Below are 18549 nucleotides of genomic sequence, written 5' to 3' on the forward strand. Positions count from 1 at the left end.
CTCTTGCTGTGGAGCACGGGCTCGGGCTTCAGTAGTTGTGGCGTGTGGGCTCAGTAGTTGTGGTGCACGGGCTTAGTTGCTCTGCGGTATGTGGGATCTTCCCAGACCAGGGCTCGAACCCGTGTCCCCTGCATTGGCAGGCGGATTCTTAACCACTGCGCCACCAGGGAAGTCCTTGAGCCCAGTCTTGAATGCCAAGCTGGTATTTGTTAGTACACTGATGAGAAACGATTAATTTTAATTACTGATCTTCTCCTGCTCTAGGCACTTCGGCTCACCTGCAGGCCACTCTACTGTTGAGATTTCTGACTACTGATGGTGCCCCCAGGATGACACGATACCATTTAATTCCACCATTAGTGAGCCTGCCTGTGCGTAAACATACACACACACACACACACACACACACACACACACACACAGAGCACACTGCTCCCCAGTCTCTTCCTGGGACACTGGGATCTCCCCAATCCCACTGCACCTCCCCAAAGCCCAACATACATTGGTGTTGGTTCCCCCCTTCTCCAGCCAGCTCAGCCAAGACCCTGCACATAACAGCCACCCTTCTCGGGGACTTCTGAGTCCCCTCCCATCCAGCAGCTCTCCAGTCTTTCCTACCTCTCCCCTTAGAGCTCTAGCCCCATCTCTGGGGGGGATGTTCCCCACTTTTCCCCACTGTGGGGCTTGAGGGAAGGGGAGCAGCTGGTGGGAAATGGGAGCAGAGAATGGGGAAAACAGCAGAGACTCGGGCAGGCGGTGATTTTGGTTTTTTTATTCTATACAAGTGGAGAGAGAGCCCCTGGGGACAGAGGGACAGATCTGCCCTCCCAGGTGAGGAGACACCCCCCACCCCCCAGGTCTGCAGAGCAAGCAGAGCCTCTCTCTCCAGGCTGCTCCCTCCCTTCCTGTCCCCCACATCCTGTTCCCCAGGCCTCATCCTGATGTACTGCGTCCGTGGGACAGGGGCTGGCAGAAGGGCCTGGAGGTGCGGGGATGGGTGGGGGTCTGAGTCCTTGTGAGGCACATGTCGAGAGGAGGGCTGGGGGTGGGGCGTGCTGCAGCGGCTGTCACCCTGTTCCTGGCTCGCTGGCTCCTGCTGGGGGAAATCCAGGGAGTCCTGTTTCCCAGGCAGGGAGAGCCAGCCACGCCGTGTGGGCGGCCTCGTCACATGGATGGGTGGGAAGGGGGACCACCCTCTAGCCCACCCCTCTGGCACCTGTGGGGTCAGGGGGCTGTCTTCTATCAGGCTCCAGCTTGTCACAGGACTGTGCCCGCCGTGTCCTCTTGGGCTTCAGGGGGGCAGTCCGGCGGCCCGGATCTGGGGGCCCTGAAATGACAGCCAAGGCAGGCCTGGCCCATGAGTGGGGCTCACAGGCTGGGCACTCATCCAGGCTATGACTTCTGGCTGTCTGTCACTCATCCTGTGCCCAGGAAGGGACCCGATGTGGGCAGCAAGGCCCCAGAGGTGCCCCACACCCCCTTGAGCCAGGTGGCAGACCTTGGACCTCAGGCTCCTCTTGGTCCTGCTGGGAGCCCAGCCTCAGTCGGGGTTTGTTCATTCCTGGGGCCGCATCCCCAGTCTCAGCCTCCTCCCTGTCCCCTGGCTCCTGGGGGAGCCGGCGGCCCCTGTGCACAGCCACCGGCTTGGGGGGCCGCAGAGCTAAAGGAGGGTCCTGCAGCTGGCACAGAAGGAAGATGCTCAGTTAGTTTGTCCTTCTGCCTCCTCAAAGTGCCCTCCCCGCCGCCTTGCTGGCTCTCACCTTGGCGTTCCTGGCGGGAACCGTCCTCTCTGGGAACAGGGACCCCTCCTTCTCCTCCTCCCCATCTTGGGATGCTGGGCTGGGGCTCTGGCAGCTGTGGTTGGGGGCGCTCTCCTCAGCTGGGGGATGGGAAGAGAGAAGAAACTGCAGGAAAAGACATTCTTGCACAGCCCTCCCTGTCCCTTGTTCCTGTGGAGCCCTGGAGGCCAGGACCTTCCCCTCCAAGCCCACTTGCTCCCATGTCTCTGCCTCGGATGTCCCCTTCTGCTCTCACGGTCCCCAGGATCGTCCTGAGCCTGTCACCTCTGCAGGGGGCTCTGGCTGACCCTCTTGAAGAGCAGGGACAGAGCCAGGGCCCGCGGCCTGCCGGGTCCACAGGCATGGCTGCCCATCCAGGGCTGCAGTGCCCCGGCGCCCTGCCAAGGCTGCAACCTGGCACTCCTAGAACTCTCCGCCAGTCTGATTTAGATGGTGAGTCTGGAGGAGAGGTGCCTGGCACCCTCACCATTCCCCCTACCCTGCCTCCGTGGCTTTAGGCACCCTGGACCCCAGGATGTGCCACGTGTTTGGGGTTGTCTGTGTGTGTATCTGTGAGGTGCGGGTGAGGAAGCCCAGGAGGGTGCCGGCGGTTAGGGTGTGTGCAGGGAGCACCCGGCAATCACCGTCTCCTAAATGAAGGATGGAGCCCCTCCTCCGGTGTCTTAACTAGTCTGTGTGGGGGATGGGATCATCAGCGAAGATGACCCCAGCGCTGGGTAGGCCTTGGAGGGCGGGGCAGGAGCTCAGGCACTGCCAAGCCTCGGGCCAGCCTGGCTCTGCACCGCGCCCTTATGCCCTAGCCCTGGGGTGGGAGTGGAGGAGGGAAGGGAGTGTCAACCTCTCCAGGGAGATTTGTCCCTGTCACTGTTGTTGGAGGGTCACATTCCAGACCTGGGGGAACTGAGGCTGATGCCGAGCTGACCGGCTTTCCTTTAGCTGCTCCCTAAGTGAAAGGTGCTCTGAACCCAGCAGAAGGGAGGTGTCATACTATGATTCCCCTGCCCTTTATTCTGGAAGGTGAATAACCTGTCGACACTGTGGGTGGTGACTGAGCCAGCACTTAACACCCAGGGTGTCTGACCTCCGAGGCAGGGGGCTCTTGCCCCTGCCCTGGGGTACCTTTCTGTGTGAGTGGAGGATGACCTGGTGAACTATTTTGGGGGGAGACTGGAGTGTTGGAGGTGGGCCTGGTATGGCTGGTACTGCCCACCCTTTCCCCAGCTGGGGTGCAGAGAGAGTCCTTCTTTACAGAGGGTGCCGTTCTGCTGATGGCCCCCGCTCTAGAGAATTCCCCAAGCCACCCACGAAGTGTTGTTCCTTGTAGGCTAAGCCTGGCAAAGCCACTTCTGTTCTGTGGGACCTTTCTTTGGATCGGGTTGTTTCTTTTGGATGTAGTCTTGTAGCTATACTGAAGGATTTGCACAGTGATGACATTTTACTGCTCCCCCTTAGTTGGCTTCTGTCTCTTTGGACATAACCCGGGCCTTCAGAGCTGCTGCCAGAGAAGAGGCTTTCCATACCTATGTGCCACGTGGCCTCTGCTCGGCGCATGGCACTGAAGCTCGGCTTGGTGCTTTGGGGTGGTGGTGGGGGCTTCCAGGCTCCAGGCCCTGGAGTGGATGGGAAAGGGGAAAGGGGAAAAGGCATGTTAGCGGGGGCCCTGAGAGACGGGGCAAAGGAAGGACGTGAGGGCGATCATTCTCACCTGCATCGTCCGAGGAGCGCCGTTTCTGCCAAGGCTGGACGCTGCCCTCCAGGTCTGGGCCTGGGCCCTGAAAGGACAGCTGAGTCAGGTCATTAAAAAAGTCCCTTCTGCGTGGGGACTGCAGTTAGCAAGGGGCTTCTGCTCTAGCATCTCATTAGTCCCTACACATTCGGACTGTTTTCCCCAAAGAGTGGCACTCATACCACCCCTAGGGGTGTAAGAAATGGTTTACACGAATGAACATACGGTTATTTTAATATGTGTTTATTTTATGTGTAGTAGAAAAAACATGACGAGTTCAACAAGCCTGTGATTCTAAAGATGATAATGCTTAGGTCCAGACTGAGTTTAAAAAGGTGAGTTGAGGGATTTCCTGCTGGCTCAGTGGTTAAGAAGCCCCCTGCCAATGCAGGGGACACAGGTTTGAGTCCTGGTCCGGGAAGATCCCACATGCTGCAGAGCAACTAAACCTGTGCGCCACAACTACTGAGCCTGCGCTCTAGAGCCCAAGAGCCACAACTACTGAAGCCCATGCGCCTAGGGCCCGTGCTCCGCAAAAAGAGAAGCCACCGCAATGAGAAGCCCGCACACCGCAACGAAGAGTAGCCCCCGCTCGCCGCAGCTAGAGAAAGCCCGCGCGCAGCAACGAAGACCCAACGCAGCTATAAATAAGTAAATAAAGAAAGAAATAAATTTATCTTTAAAAAAAGGTGAGTTGATTTAAATAAAAATATTATGTAAATAATGCCATGGTATGTGGAGAAGGTGAAAAGCAGTCATAAAAGTGGTAATCAAATCAAAATTTGGGAAACAGCTCTAGAGGTAAGTATTTTTAGGGCCACACACTTTATAAGGAAGCAGAGGCTCCAGAGTGAGTTGTCCAGGGTTGTGCGGCAAATGTAGGGGCAGAACTGCAGCTGACACCTTCTACTCCAGAGTATCTCTCTCTCCACTGACCTACCAACTGCAGGGCCGTGGGGAGGGGAGGGTGGTATGCAGGGACCCACGGGACCCTCAGTTCGCCTCCCCAGGTTCCGCTCACCTCTCGTTTCCCATCGAAGCTCCAACCCTTGGCTCTTCCCAACCCAGGAAGGGCGACACTGTGGACCCTTGGCTGCTGTGCTGTCCCAGGGGCCTGGCCCCCCTCCCCAGGCTCTGCCCCGTCGGTGCCCTGGAACAAGGTTTCGGGTTTAGAATCAGTTCCCGATGGAGAAGGGGCTCCACAGGCAGCAAGGGAGCAGGGGAGGCCCCCAACCCCTCAGAGCCCTCTGCCTGGGGAAGCCCTACCCAGACCCTCTGAGTCTTTCCACTGCCCTTATTTGCATGGTGGACTCCCAGCATGCGCTGTGTCACCAGGCTTAGCCCAAGGAGCCCAGGAGCGAGGAACTGGAATGACCAAGTTCCCGAGTCCTCACAATCTCCTGTTAATTGCCTAGCGTGGGGTGCGTGGATGGGCTATGTGTGGGGCAGCAAACCAGGACTCGGCACCCTTGCCTCACTTACCATCTTCCCGTGGAAGGAAGGCCCCCGTTCCCCGCCAAATGCAGGGAGGAGTCTGCTCTCCTCTTCTGGGCTCCAGCAGGGGGAGGAATTATTGCCGAGGCTGGGGGGATCTGGGCTGGGGGGGCTCTCCTGAGTCGGGGGCGGGGGCGGGGGCGGAGGGAGGAGGAGCCCGATGGTGGGGGACCCTGGCCCCCTGTCCCCCTTGAAGCTCCGGGGCCGGCGAAAGTGAAACAAGCCTCGGCGCCTCTTCTTCTGGAGTGGAGGGAGTGGCGGCTCCGAGAGGCCTGGCCGCAGGGTCCTCAGAGTCCGGGGGTAGCTGGGCAGGGTCGGGGTGAGTTAGTGACAAAGTCGTGGGGAGATACCTAGGTCAGATGCCAAGGTCGTTCAGGGCCCAGGGTGGTGCTGGCGTTAGGCCAGTCCTGGCTCTCCGGAACCTCCAGCTATCCTGTCTCATCTAGTCTTTCCTGCCGTTCCATAACCCTTTCCACCTATTCTCAGGGGATGTTGTCCTCACCTTCCCTGTCACAACCCTCCAGCAGCCTCTTCCCTCCCAGGCACCCATCCCCCCATCTCCTCTCAGCCTCTCCAAGTGACCCAGTTCCTTCTGGAGAGATGCCGGGGAGTCTGTGCAGGACAGTGACAGAACACACCCTCCAGGCCTGGTACCACTAACCGTCACCCCATTCCAGGGCCTGCTATCCCAACCCCAACCCCGCTGTGGTGGTTCACTCTGGCCCCATTCTTTTCTGCTGTCATGAGGGGATTCAGAGAACATGGGAACTAAGGGCTTGGTGTGGAGGAAAGAGAATGTGGGGGCATCTCCCAGAGAGACTGGCTTTGGAGAGGGCTCTCTGGGAGATGGATGGACACGGGAGCCCTCCAGGGCCTCGAGGCCTGCTGAAATTGGAGGTGTGCTGGGGCACCACACCTGGAGCTTTCATCCATAACCCTTCGGCTGAAGAAGTCCTCCAGCCCCTCATCCAGGCGGGTGGCTGTCCCGTTCTCCTGACGGGTCCCAGGTACTGGCGCCTGCTGGGAGGAAAGTCCTGTAGGATATACCATCTGGGTGAGGAAGCCCTCCTCCCATCCACTCAAGGCCTTCCCCTTTGGACTTGGACTTGCCTCTTCTTGGCCCCATGGAAACTTAGACCTCAGGATACCTGGGCATTTCTTAAACTTGGTGACTCTTGACTCTCTCTCACCAAAAGGAGAACTGCCACTGTCTAGCAGACAGAGATTTCCTATCTGTGACAAGGTCTAGCTCCATCCAATCCGGATAACTCCTCTTCTTCTGTTCCATGGCCTGCCTGGGCCCCTGCCCAATCCCCCAAGGCTAGTACCTCTGGCATTGGTGTCCTAGAGCTAGAATCTCTGGCTCTGGCACTGCTAAGTGAAGTTGGTCCTCCTGTGAGGCTTTAGGGACTCACGCTGGGCCGACCAGGTCCCGGAGGGGTGGTCCTGGGGGGCCGGGGCCTCCCTTGTGTTTGATGCCTTAGTTTGTAGCCATGAGTGGGCAGCTCAGATAGACCTTCCCAAGAGCCACTAGCTGTGGACTGGCTGCTCCCGAGTCCTGAGAACCAGCCAGGGGGGATCCCCAGGCTCCCCAGCTGGCTTTCCACGTCCTGAGGGCTCCCACCTGTGGGGACAGCAGAGTTAGAGGGACTAGCAGGAGAGACAGGGAGAAAGCAGGCTGGAGAGGCAGAGATAAAAGAAAGGGAATCAGGGCCATCAGTGTGGAGGCTGGAAGACTCACTAATGAAGGCAGACACCGGCCGGATCTTGCGGCAGCGTTTCTGCTTTTTGATGGCCATGGTGTCCTGCAGAGACGGAGGCATACGGTGGGGCCAGGTGGCAAACCCCAGGAGCCTCGCCTGGAGCCTCCCATTCCTCATAAAGCCTTCTCTTTAGAGTCCATCCCGCTTCCCTGTCCTTAGGCGGCTGAGGCAATGGGACAAGGGAAGAGGCTGGGCGGGATCGGGGCAAGGGGATGAGACCCGGTGAGGGGCAGAGAGTGGAGTCCAGGGAAGTAGAAGGGGACAGTGTTTTGCAGGGGCAGGGGCAGGACCAAGGTTAAGGAGGGGAGTGGGGGTGCTCACGATGTTGGTCCCAAGTTCATCATCTGTGGTCTCGTCACGGTCATGGTTCCGGCCTCGGCCCCGGGAGGACAGATCCTGTCCTTGGCACGGTCCCCCTGGCGGATCTGACAGTGTCTTTAGCTGGGCCAGGTGTCGGGCCTAGGGAAGGACAGGTGTGAACAGGATCCCAAGGAGGCCGCCCACCGCCCAGGACCTTGACAGGGAGGGCTGGTGGGGGGAGATGCGGGTGATGCGGGGTGGAGGACATGTCTGGGCCTGGCTGAGGCTCAGAAGTCTTACCAGGCTCTTGTGGGAGTGGTACAGCTCCTGCAGGATCTCGTCCACTATGGAGTTGGTCAAGTAGGTGACAACCGAGAGCTTCACTTCACTGTGGGCACAGGGGGGTGGCTCAGCTCCTCCTTCCCTGCCCCTGAGCCTCTGCCCCAGCCTTCCCCAGACGCCTGAGGGAGCGGGCCAGCCGCCCTGGCTGCCCACGGAGAACACAGCTGCTGTATGAGGCACCTGGGATCCACCACCCAGCTCCACCCACAGCCCTTCCAGCCTAGGCGTGTGTGGAGGCGGAGGGTGGACGAAGGCGAACTGAGGGGAAGGAGGGGCAGAGGGGCTCTGGGTCCGGCCCCTGGAGCTCCAGTGGAACAGAGCAAGGTAAACTGAGGTGTTGAGTGAATTCTGCCCGTCTCTGCTGTAAGAGCAGGAACCAGCACTTCTTGAGCTTGGCCATTTCACGGGTTTGTGTAATAATTTTCCTTCATTTTAGTGAGAGGTGGCACCCAGACTGGAATGAGAGAGAGCTCTAGGGGCCATGAAAACTTGGGGGGATGGGCAGCGCAGTCCATGCACCCCTATTCTTTGTCCACACCTCCGAGGAGGCTGTGCTCTGTTTCTAGAGGTCAGTTCCTGGGGGTATGTGCGCGGCTGTGTGTACGTGTACACGTGTGTGCACTGTCCGGACTCCTAGACCCCAGCTCAGCATTTAGACTGCTAGGGCAAAGATGAGTCAGACCCTAAATAGCAAGGTGGCAGTTGGTTAAAGATTCATCCCTTGTAATGTAGATTGTGTCATTCATTATTCATGGCTGATGGCTGGGGCCCCCCCCAAGTCCCTAAGCGCTCCAGGCCAAGTCCAGCCCCCCCTCCAGTCCCACCCCCCGCCTCTCACTCCAGCTTGTTCTGAATGTCCTGCCCCGCCTGCTCCAGCAGCGCCCCTCGGATGAAGTTCCGGGGCACGGTGACGCGCTCAGCCACGTTGCTCAGCATCTTGTGCCCTTCAGCCACCCGCATGGCCACGGGGCATAACTCTTGCGTTAGGCTGACCATGGACTCCAGGATCACCTAGTACGTGGGGAAAGGAGGCCAGAGCCCCAAGGAGGGCAGGGTCAGGGCTGGCACCACAGTGGAAGAGACTCCAGCCTGTCTATTCCAGCCCCCCGTGGGGAGACTGAGGGGCCGGCCAAGGTCACAGGGCAGAGCCTCGGACACTCAGGCTTGCCCACATCCTGGTCAGTGTCCTTTTCATCCTACCACATGGACACATGGACAGGGGAGAGTCAGTCCAAGGATCAGGGTCCAGAGGGAGAGCTCAGGGTTCAGGGGCTAAGGCTGAAACGAGCAGCAGATATCTGAGGCCGGTTCTCTAGCAATGCCTTGGCACAGTGGGAGTGTAGGTGCTCTCAGCTCTGCAACTCCTTCTTGCCCATGGTAATCTTCCCGTGCTGGCCTCGGCCCTCGGCTTAGGGCCTTGGTCAGCACCGGGCTCCCTCCCCAGGACTTGCCTGCAGCTCCTTGTCCACAGCCTTGGACACCTCACTGGCTACTGACTCCAGCCTCTGCCTCACGGGTCCGTCGTTGGCCAGCACGTGGCCCAGCTCATAGAGGCTGGGAAACAGCTGGGGAAGAAAGGGGCTCTGATCAGAAGGTCAGAATCTGGCCTCGCTGGGTCCCTGGCCTAGGAGGCCATGAAAACTTGGGGGGATAGGCAGTGCTGTCCACGGGCGCTCCTGGGCCTGGACACTCCTGGGCTGGCACGCTGGCCTTCTTGGGCTCTCTAGACTGTCAGGGGAGGGTGGGGCTGCGGAGGGCTCACCGCCCGGGAGTTCTTGGCATCCCTGATGAGGTCCCGAGCATAGAGCAGCTCATCCTGCACGGGCTCCAGGGGGCACAGCCTCAGCGCCCGAACCTCCTCTTGCACCCGTCCGCACAGCCGCTGCAGCATCTGTATCACAGGTGGCAGGAGTGTTAGGGGGACTCCTGCATCTTCACCTTCCTGGGTGGGCCCCCAGGCGCCCCATTTCTTGGCCCCCTTGGGCAGTGTTACTGGTGCTGGCACTGACAGGGGTAAGGGTGATGTCTCCCGATGGCCTGTTCCCTCTTCTTGGGATGCCCTCTCGAACACTCAGTGGAGCTCCCACAGTCCTGGGACCCCTTGTCCGGGACCCCCGCTGTTTGCACACATGTCCTCTCATGTTTGGGGCCCACATTCTGCACGTCCTGTCTTTTTGCTCTCCCACATGCTCAATCCACTTATGGGCTCCACACGACGCCTCTCTCATGACCCCTCCCGCCCCGACCTGCGCTCCATCACATCAGCCCTGTGCCCTGCGGGCCCCACGTGTGCCCCCTGTGTCTCGGAGGGAAACGTTTACTTGCTCGGCGCTGCTGGTCACCAGGCCCTGCTGCAGCCTGAAAGCCTGTTCCTGCGGGCACGTCTGAGAATGGTTGTTCCTCACCAAGTACCACTGGATCTGGAGATGATGATGGGTGGGTGGGGTGAGGGCCAGGGGATGTGGGCTGGCCCCTGCCCCTCGGGTTCCACCCTGCTCAGGCCGCCACCTTCTGCCAGACGTCCTCGGTACGCTCAGGGGCGCTGCGGTAGGCTTGAGAGATGTCGCTCACGGGGAAGGACATGAAGCGCAGCGTATGGTTGCTGTGGGACAGAGTGGCTCAGCTGGGTGGGATAGAACCTCCTGCTCCCCAGACCCCACCTCTTGCTGACCATTTCCCTCTTCTGTGGTCCTTCCTAACATTTCTATGCAAGTAGGTCAGGTGCACTGGGGTGGGGCTGGTGTAGTTCAGGCCTGGTCCAGGTACAGGGAAGCTGGGGGCTAGGATCAGGGCAGGGCCCTGGTCTACTCACCTCTCCAGGGCCCTTGCAATGTCCAGAAAGCCTAGGGCAGATGTATTGTTCCGATCCCATAGGATAGTTCTGGGGAAAGGGTGAGCATTAGCGTATTACCCCTCCCTCGGGGTCTCTCTTAGGGGGAGGGGACACATCCCCCTCGGGAGCCTTCCCTCTTTTCCTGGGTAATGAGGCTGACTCAGAGATGGTCCTGGGACTAAGGGTCTCCTGGAAGCTGGGGTACAGAGCAGCGAGGCAGCAGGGAGGGCATGTATGTGCGTGGGGGAGGGCTGGGGCTCCAGGTGAGAGGGTCCAGGTGTGGGCCCCACCTGAGGGAGGAGTTTATCTGCAGGGCCTTGGACAGCATCTTGGCCCCGATGTCCTCCATGCCGTTGCCGCTCAGGTCCACCTTCGCCAGGCAGGTGTTGCTGCCCAGCGCGTTGATGAGGATGCTGGTGCGAAGCTTCAGCCGGGAGTCTGCCACTGACAGTGACTGCAAGGACTGTGTGGGCAAGTGGGGGGTTTGGCCCAGTCCCTGCAGCCCCTGTCACTGCAGGTCCCCTCCCAGGCCCAGGCACTCACACAGTCCTCTTCCTGGATTAGCTGCACCAGCTTGTGGAGGATCTCCTCCAGGGTCCTGCGGGGAGTCGGGGCTCAGAGTAGGAGGGGAGGGGGCTGGGGTCATGTTAGTGGAGCAGTGGAGAGGCGGCCAAGGGTAACACAGTGAGCCACAAGGATAGGTGGATGATGGAGTGAGGGTCTGTGGGTATAGGCAGGGGCCCTCACTTGGCCTTGACGTTGAAGTTCTTGCCCAGGAACAGGTGCTTGAGGGACTTGTTCTTGCCGAGTGCGGGCACCAGTGTCAGGAGGTCCGAGTCAAACCCTGGCCAGTAGATGGGAGAGGCCTGGCCTTGAGGCCTGAAGCTCACTGGAGTCTCCTTAGGGCGTCTCCCCCGTGCTCTAGGCCCCTGTCCGCACCTGGCCCCCAGGAAGGGAAGTGCCCCCACTCACCATTGTCTGACAGATCCAGGCTGCCCACACAGGTGACAGCCCACAGCTGCTCCTGCAAAGCCTGGGCTCCAGCTGAGCGGAGCTGCAGGGACAGGGTGTGGGTGGAAGACAGGGCACCCTTAATGCTTAGAGATAAGAGGAGTCATGCCAGGATTCAAGGTCATACCAGGTCTTCTCGGGTGTGAAATCTGGAGGCCCCTGCTCTATACCCTTCCCCGGGGCTCTCTCCCCTCCCTTCAGCCAGAAAAATGTCCAGGCCGCTGCTCTGGAGACAGCTCGCTCCTGCCATCTGGTGGGAAAGCCTGGTATCTCCCACCCCAAAGCGGTCAGCGAGGAGATCCTGGAGACTGAAAATGACCTCTAGAAAGAGGGCCGCAGACCACAGACGGAGAGGGGAAAGTGGGGGTGAGGTCAGGGCGGGGGCGGGTCGCTGAGGGGTAGCGCGGAGGCAGGACGGAGCCAGAGCTTGACTTAGGGAAATGAACGGTGGGGTGACGGGTGGCGGACTGAGGGCTCACCTCACAGCTGCTGAGGTCCAGGTGCAGATCGCTGAGGTGACTGTTGAGGGAGAGGCCCTGGAGCAGCGCCCTGTGGGAGGAAGGTCAGCAGGCCCGCCTTTACCCCTCGCCCCCTTCTCCCAGGGTTCCCCCTCGGACGCCCCCCAACCCTGCACCCACCCGACCTGAGGGCCTCCAGGGGCAGCCTCGTGGCCGACAGGTTGATGTGGCTCAGGGTGTAGGTGCTGCTGAAGAACTGCTTGAAGGCAGGTGGGGCCTCCCGGCCCTTCCTGCGGAGATGCCTGGCGTCAGCAAGGGAGGGGGTGCCCACGACTTGCCCCGCCCCTCCCTGCACCCCTGTGCCCCCACCTGTGGGAGCAGCTGTTGCGCGCCAGGTTGAGGTAGGTGAGGTGGGAGCAGCAGCCGTGGAGCAGGGCGCCCAGAAGCTGTGGGGTGGAGACAGGGTGCATCTCACGGGGCTGGGAGGGCTGCCGGGAGGGGCGACGAGGACTCCCTCCTCCTCCCCAACCAAGGTCCTGGCGCTTCGTCCTCTGCGGTCAGTCTGTGAGGGCCCCGCTGCACCTGCCTACTTAGCCTCTTCAAGCCTCAGTTTCCCCTCTGTGGAAAGTGGGTCTACTCCCACCTGCCTGGCCCCCAGGGGGTGAGAGGCTCATAGGCAGTGGATGTGTAAAGCCAGGGCGCCCACAAGCTCGTAAGGTGCCTGGTTCAAGTTAGGGAAGGAGTCCTTTCCTCCGGTGGACTCAGCGCTGCGCTGGGGCTCACGGCTGAGGACTGGATCCGGGCTGGCTTTTAGGCACAGCCAACACAGCCTTGGCGGCGCACGGATAAAGTGCTGCACAGGTGTGAGCTTTGGCGTTGATTTGTAATTCAGCTGAACCTGAAGCCATCCTGCCAGCTCCGCCCATCTCTATACTCAAGGAGGGGGTGACCCACCCCAGCCTCCCCAGATCACCACAGGCTGGCTGCCCCGTCACCAGCCCCTCACCAAGTCGATGGCGCAGTCAGTTCCCGCCAGGTCCAGGTGCACCAGGGCATTGGGCTGGGCCAGGAAACTGTAGAGGGCCTGGGAAGGAAGGACAGAGGGGTTGCAGGTGAAGGGGTGACAGAACCCCTCCCCTCCCCAGGGCTAAAGGGCAGAGACCCCAGGCCCTGAAGCCCGAGTGGGCCTCTGCAGGGGCTTGAGGCTATATTCGTGGACTCACGTTGGCCTCATCTGTGGCGAGCAGCCCAGGGTTCTTGCTCAGGTCCAGGTATTGAAGGGAGCTGGCGAAGGCCGGGTTGGCCCCGAAGGTCTGGCCCAGCGCCTGGAGCCCTGAGCACAGCGGGCACTGGGCTGGATTGGCCACCCCCCCATGAACTCTTCCCCTTGCATACAACTCTTCCCCACTCTCCAAATGCGGCTCCTTTCCCTTCTTTGATCCCTGGGATGCCGTGTGAGTGTATGGGTACACCTCTGGGACTCGACACCCAGGCAGTGCTGGGGGAAGGTCAGAGGTCAGGGGTCCCGGGGCAAGTACCTCGAGGGGAAATGGCAGTCTTGGCCAGGCACAGCTTGGTGAGGCCAGTGGGGAAGCAGAGGAGCTGCTGGCTCAGGCTGAGGAAACCTGGGGAGTGGAGAGACAAAGGGGTCCACTGAGAGATGGGCAGTGGGGGCAGGTGGTGCAGAGTCAGACTGGGCGCTTGAGTGGGGTATGGGCCTGGGGTCAAGGATGGCATATTGGGGCAGGGGCTGGCATCAGGTCAGAGAGCCCCTGTTCAGACTGGGTTGGGCTCTGGGCTGGGATAGGGGTCTGCGTTGTCATGGGGGGTAGGATTCAGGGCTGGGGCTCACCCTTGTCCTCGATGGGGTTGTGGGACAGAGTGAGGGCATGCAGCACACAGCTCCCGTTCTCCCCAAATACCCCGGCCAGCTTCTGGACAAAGTCCCTTCAGGGAAGGGGAGGAAGGATGTGTTTGTCCCAGGCCCTGGGCTTCCCCTCCTCCTCCACCTGCCTGCCTGGCTGGGGCTGCAATGGTTGGAGGCCCCCGCAGGTGGGGAGCAGCTCGGGGCCTGCCAGGGAGCTTGCCGTCACTCCGGAATACCTGGGAAGTTGTGCTGAGACGAAGCCCAGCTTAGGCTCCTCGGGACTGGAGCAGCGCACTCTGCTCGGTGGCTGACGGCAGAAGGGGACGGGGCATGGAGGTACGGGGGAAGGCTGTGGAGCTGGGGGTCAGGAGGCTTAGGCTGGCTTGCTCTGTGCCCTCTTTGGGCCTCTTCTGTACGGTGAGGAGCTGGATGAGATGGTTCAGAGGCCCATATCATGCTCTGAGGTTCTGGGGCCCTAAGACTACATCAAGGGGGTACCACTGCCCAAGGAGGAGGCTGGCCTCACGTCTTAAGCCCGGCGTTGTCCAGCACCAGCTCTTCGAGGCTCCCCGACTTGCTCAGGGTGTGTAGCACCTGTTCTAGCACTTCAGAGCCCTGAGGACAGAGGGGTCATGTGACCAGGAGCCAGAGAGGGCAGTACTCTCCCCTCCCCACTGCCCCTCCTAGACCCTACCAGCCGCAGGTCCTTGCAGTAGAGTTTGGTGAACCATTGGTTGTAGGCCAGGGCTGCCACCATTAAGGCCAAGTCTCTGTGGGGAGATTGAGGGCGACAGGAAGGTGGTGAGCAGGTAGCTAGGGCCGGGAGGAAGAGACTAGGGCTGGGGTGGCTGGGCTGGGGAAAGCCTAGATGGGTGGAAGGCAGGGGGGGTGGGGGCTGGGAGACAGAGCCTAGGCTGTGGGTGGGACCAGAAGGGAGAGCCTAGAAGGGCCAGGGCTGGGCTGGGGCTGGAATGGGGGCTTGAGTCTCTACCCCATCTGCTTACCGGCTCTCCAAGTGGCTGAAATCCAAAAGATTGAACTCCCGGTTATCCTCGGCATGATAGATGGTGTCCACATCCTTGGAGAGGTGGAACTGGCTCACACCTGCTTCCCTCCTCCTCCTCCTCTGCCCCCTCCCTCTGGGTCCCACCTGCCCGCCCGCTGGTCCTGGCCCAACGCACCCATTGCACCTCCTCACGGCAGTGCAGCCCATTGTAGTCGCACAGGGCGGCGTAGGTCTCGGAGAAGCCACCTGTGGGGCAGGAGACGGGCTGGCTCCTTGAGCGGTAATGGGGTGGGGAACAGGCTTGGAGTTCAAGGAAAGGTCAAGGTCACTTTATGCACCAGTGTCCTGGGTTCATGAACCTCTGAGGTCTGGGAGCCGTGGAGTCTCAGGGCAGGCAAAGGCCCGTACACAGAGGACTCTGAGCAAGGGGCAGGGTGGTGTAGGCCCCACTTTCCTCAAGTCTGCCCCTGCTCACCGCAGACGCTGTGAGCGGTGGACGTGGAAGTCTCGGAGTTGGGGGACGTGTCTCGGGGCCCTTCTGGGGTATCTGCATTTCCACGCCGGATTAGACTCCTGGAAAATGAACAAATCCATCCCAAGATGGGTGGAAAGAGGCTCTCAATTCTTACCCTGTTATAGCTTCTGGATCCCCAGCAAAAGCAGGAATAGGGACACAAGAGCTCTTCGCCTTGATGTCTCGGGGGCCCAGGGGAAGGAGGGAGGGAGGAAGGAGGTCTCCTTGTCTGACCCCTGCGAGACTGCTTCTCTGCCACTCACCCAGGGCCAGGGCAGACCTTGGAGAGGGCAGAGCTCACATGTCGTGTCACCTGGTCCACACTCTCAGCCGACGGCAGCCGCATGTTCACCACGCCACGCTCTGTCTCCACTAGGACCTGGGGGAGAGGGAGCAGCAGGGCCTCAGGTGCGGGCTCCCTCCTCCCGCTGGCCCAGGAGTGGGGCCCGAGCCCTGGGGCTCACCTGGTTCTGACTGAGCGTGTTGAAGGCGCGGATCTCCAGGACATTGAAGGAACTCTCCACCTGGGGGGAGGGGACACGGGGATGCCCAGCTCATGGTCAGGGCCTGGCTGCCGGGCTCAGAAGGGAGCACGCCAGGTGCGCTCCGGCTCATCGGCCCAACTCACCTTGGCTGGGACTTTAAGGGGGAAAAGGTGGAGGCGCCAGGAGGTCAGGGCCTTCAGAAAGGGGAAAAGAACGTCAGCAGCAAACGGCAGCTTCCTGGGCCCTAGTCACCCTGCCCTCTGTTAGCCCCCTCAGCCTGTGTGCACCCCCTGCCAGCTGACCCTCTGCTCTGGAAGTCCCCCCTGTCTCACATGCCCCACCCTAGGCTCCTAGACATCCACCCCGTCCAGCCTCCCCCCGCCCCCAGGCTATGTCTTCTCAGCTCTCCCTCCACCTCTGTCTCCCCTGTCCCCCCAGGCTCCTTGCCCTCACCAGCCCAGGTGCTCTTGGCCCCCCCTCCCCTCCCTCGGCCCAGGGTCCTCACCAGCACTCGGTCCTCGAACTTCTTGGGCTTCGTCTCCAGCTTGACACGATGTTGTTGGAGCACAGCCGCTTGGCTCAGGCACCTCCGGATGCTGTCTGCAGGTGGGTGGTGGGCTGCTCAGAGCTCCCCTGACCCTGGCCGCCCCCGCAAACCCGAGGCTCTCCAGGGGCAGGGGCAGAGGAGAGGAGAGAGAATCAGAGAGAGACAGAAGGACAGGGACCGAGACCTTTCCTCCTTGGGTGACTTTTCTCTTTCTACTAGAAAGGCAGTGGGGTGTGGAGAAAACTCTGGCTCCTGACGTTCCTGAGTCGGGGCACAGTAGCTGAGTGACACTGTGGGAGAGTGTGAAGGATTTTTCCAACCCGTGCACTCCAGCAGCTGTCAACACATACAGAGTGAGTCAGTGTGTAGGGGTGTGGAGGGTATCCCTTTGGCTGCATTCTAGGTGGTCTGGGTGTGAGTGTCTACCTTTTACTACGCATGTAAAGAAGATGCTAGGGAGCCCGTGTGTGGCATTGGTGGGGATGGATAAGTGTGAATGAGTATGCTGTGTCTGCAGTTGTGGAAGGGGCACAGAGCCAGCCAGCTCTGGTGTGGGTGGGAGCTGCGGGGTAGGAAGGAGTTAGTGTTTAAATGAGTTCCATACCCATCTGCTGGCAGAATCATCCAGATATCCCAGTGTGTGTGCGTGTGCGTGCGCGCGTGTGCGGCTTCTGTAAAGATGTGTGTACACACATCTCATGATTGTGTTTGTGTGCCTGTGGAGCTGTGGGAAATCGCCACGGGGCAGCGTGCCTCTGAGTATCCTTGAGCGTCCTGGTCTCTGCGTGGGCTAGCCTGTGCTCCTGCCTCTGGGGGTCAGGGTTGGCAGTGCTCGGGGGTCGGGCCTTGGTTTGGTCTGAGTCTGAGAACCAGGCAAACAGGAGAGGCCGTGAGGTTGAGGTCGTGAGGTGTGGGTGTGGGGTAGAGAGAAGGGGGCAGGCTGGGATGCGGGCTGTGGTAGATAAGCTTCAGTAGACCCTGCTCCTGGTTTTAGTTCCAGTCCAGGCCCTTTTCCCTGACTCCCTTCTTTGCCCCACTGGCCGGGGCGCTAGGGGGGTTCTCGAGCCAGTTCCGGGGCCGGGCCCAGAGGAGGGAGGGTGTTGAGGCCAGAGGAGGTCAGGACCTGGGGCAGCTCCCATCACCCGGCAGAGCTGGCCTGGCCCCGCCCGGCGGGGAAACGGGGATTCTCCGGAGGGGACACTGGATGCTTCGCCGAGGGATGGGCCAGAATCGCTGAGAGTCGGCCCCAGGGAGCGTGAAGGGACTGCACCTGTCACTGAAGATCAGGACGGGCGGCTCTGGGACACGTAGGTCCTGACGGGGTGAGGCGAGGGGGGCAGCGGAGGATGCTCTGGGACAGCGATGCCCCGAGCTGGGATGCAGGGGCAGGGAGCTGCCTTGGAACCGGATGCATGAGGGGCGGAAGGCACCGGGGTGTACCGCGGGGAGGAACGCACTGGGTCTGGGAGGCTCCCGGACGGGGCGTCCCGGAGACCACCGCAGCCTCGTACCTTGCAGCTCGCGGGTGAGCTCCGCGCTGGACTTGGCCATGGCGGCCGTTGCTGCCGCTGTTGCTGCAGAGGAGCCGCCGTCGCCACCGCCGGGGAGACGCGGCACATGCTAGACCCGGCTCCGGCAGGGCCCCGGCGCTGAGCGCTGCAGCAGCCGCTGAGCCCGCTCCTGTGAGGGGCGGCTGCGCGAGCGCTACTCCCCCCGCCTCGGAGCGCCGGGTCTCCCGCCCCGCCCGGAGAGGTGCCAGACTGAGCATGCGCGCCGCGCCTCCGAGCCGCGTGAGACCCTGAGAGCGCTCGCGCCCACCCCTCCCGCCGGCTCTAGCGTGCTACGCCCTGTGCGTGTCGCCTGCCGCCCGGGCCATCTCCCGGAAGGGGGGCAGCGTCCCCACTTTCCGTGTCACGCACTCCTCGGGCACCGTGAGCAGAACCCACGTCTTTTGTTCGTAGGCCTGGGTACCCCTCGCCGGGTCATCTTTGCAAGGCTCCTCCCTTTTCACTGCTTGCTCGGGACCCGTCCAGCGCGTCCTCGCTAACCCTCGAAGGAAGAAACTCTAGGCCGAGGGCGATGCCGGCAGAGGACATGGCTGAATGTGGGGGACTTCGTCCTTCGTTTTCCGCTTGCCCAGCCTCGGGGATTCCTGCGGTGTTCTTGGCACCATCCCCGCGGGTGTGAGGCTGAGAGCAGCACCTGGGAATTCCCGTGCCACTTCCTCCCAGCTGGCAGCTCTGCAAACACCTCCACACCCAGCATTACGCTCAGGTCCTGGAGACAGGGAGGAGGGTTAGGAGGATCCAGACTTAGTATCTGGGGGGATCTTAGGGGAATCCAGTCCACTCAGATTTATGCTCTCTGCTCGGCTCCCACACCTATGCACCCTACACTGAAAAAC

General features: G+C 61.0%; 1 protein-coding gene across 1 annotated transcript; it reads right to left on the reverse strand.

The window, feature by feature from the left end:
- Nucleotides 1–756: 756 nt before the first annotated feature.
- Nucleotides 757–17827, reverse strand: CARMIL3 (capping protein regulator and myosin 1 linker 3). The gene is made up of 40 exons (XM_065871374.1): nt 17657–17827; nt 16104–16198; nt 15742–15792; nt 15578–15637; nt 15377–15492; nt 15075–15172; nt 14775–14845; nt 14598–14671; nt 14288–14363; nt 14120–14208; nt 13579–13673; nt 13265–13351; nt 12950–13059; nt 12733–12810; nt 12096–12172; nt 11912–12016; nt 11748–11817; nt 11230–11311; nt 11005–11101; nt 10801–10855; nt 10548–10720; nt 10237–10305; nt 9933–10026; nt 9746–9844; nt 9187–9315; nt 8876–8989; nt 8263–8435; nt 7383–7470; nt 7104–7241; nt 6761–6824; nt 6435–6643; nt 5936–6036; nt 5008–5323; nt 4547–4675; nt 3505–3571; nt 3320–3409; nt 1761–1879; nt 1499–1679; nt 1217–1327; nt 757–1093 (listed from the first exon to the last, which is right to left on the reverse strand). The coding sequence occupies exons 1-40, from the start codon at nt 17694–17696 to the stop codon at nt 1068–1070; spliced, it is 4116 nt and encodes a 1371-aa protein (XP_065727446.1). The 5' UTR covers nt 17697–17827; the 3' UTR covers nt 757–1067.
- Between the last annotated feature and the right edge of the window lie 722 nt (nt 17828–18549).

The sequence above is a fragment of the Phocoena phocoena genome, chromosome 2 (assembly GCF_963924675.1).
Source record: "Phocoena phocoena chromosome 2, mPhoPho1.1, whole genome shotgun sequence".
Taxonomy (NCBI): Eukaryota; Metazoa; Chordata; class Mammalia; order Artiodactyla; family Phocoenidae; genus Phocoena; species Phocoena phocoena.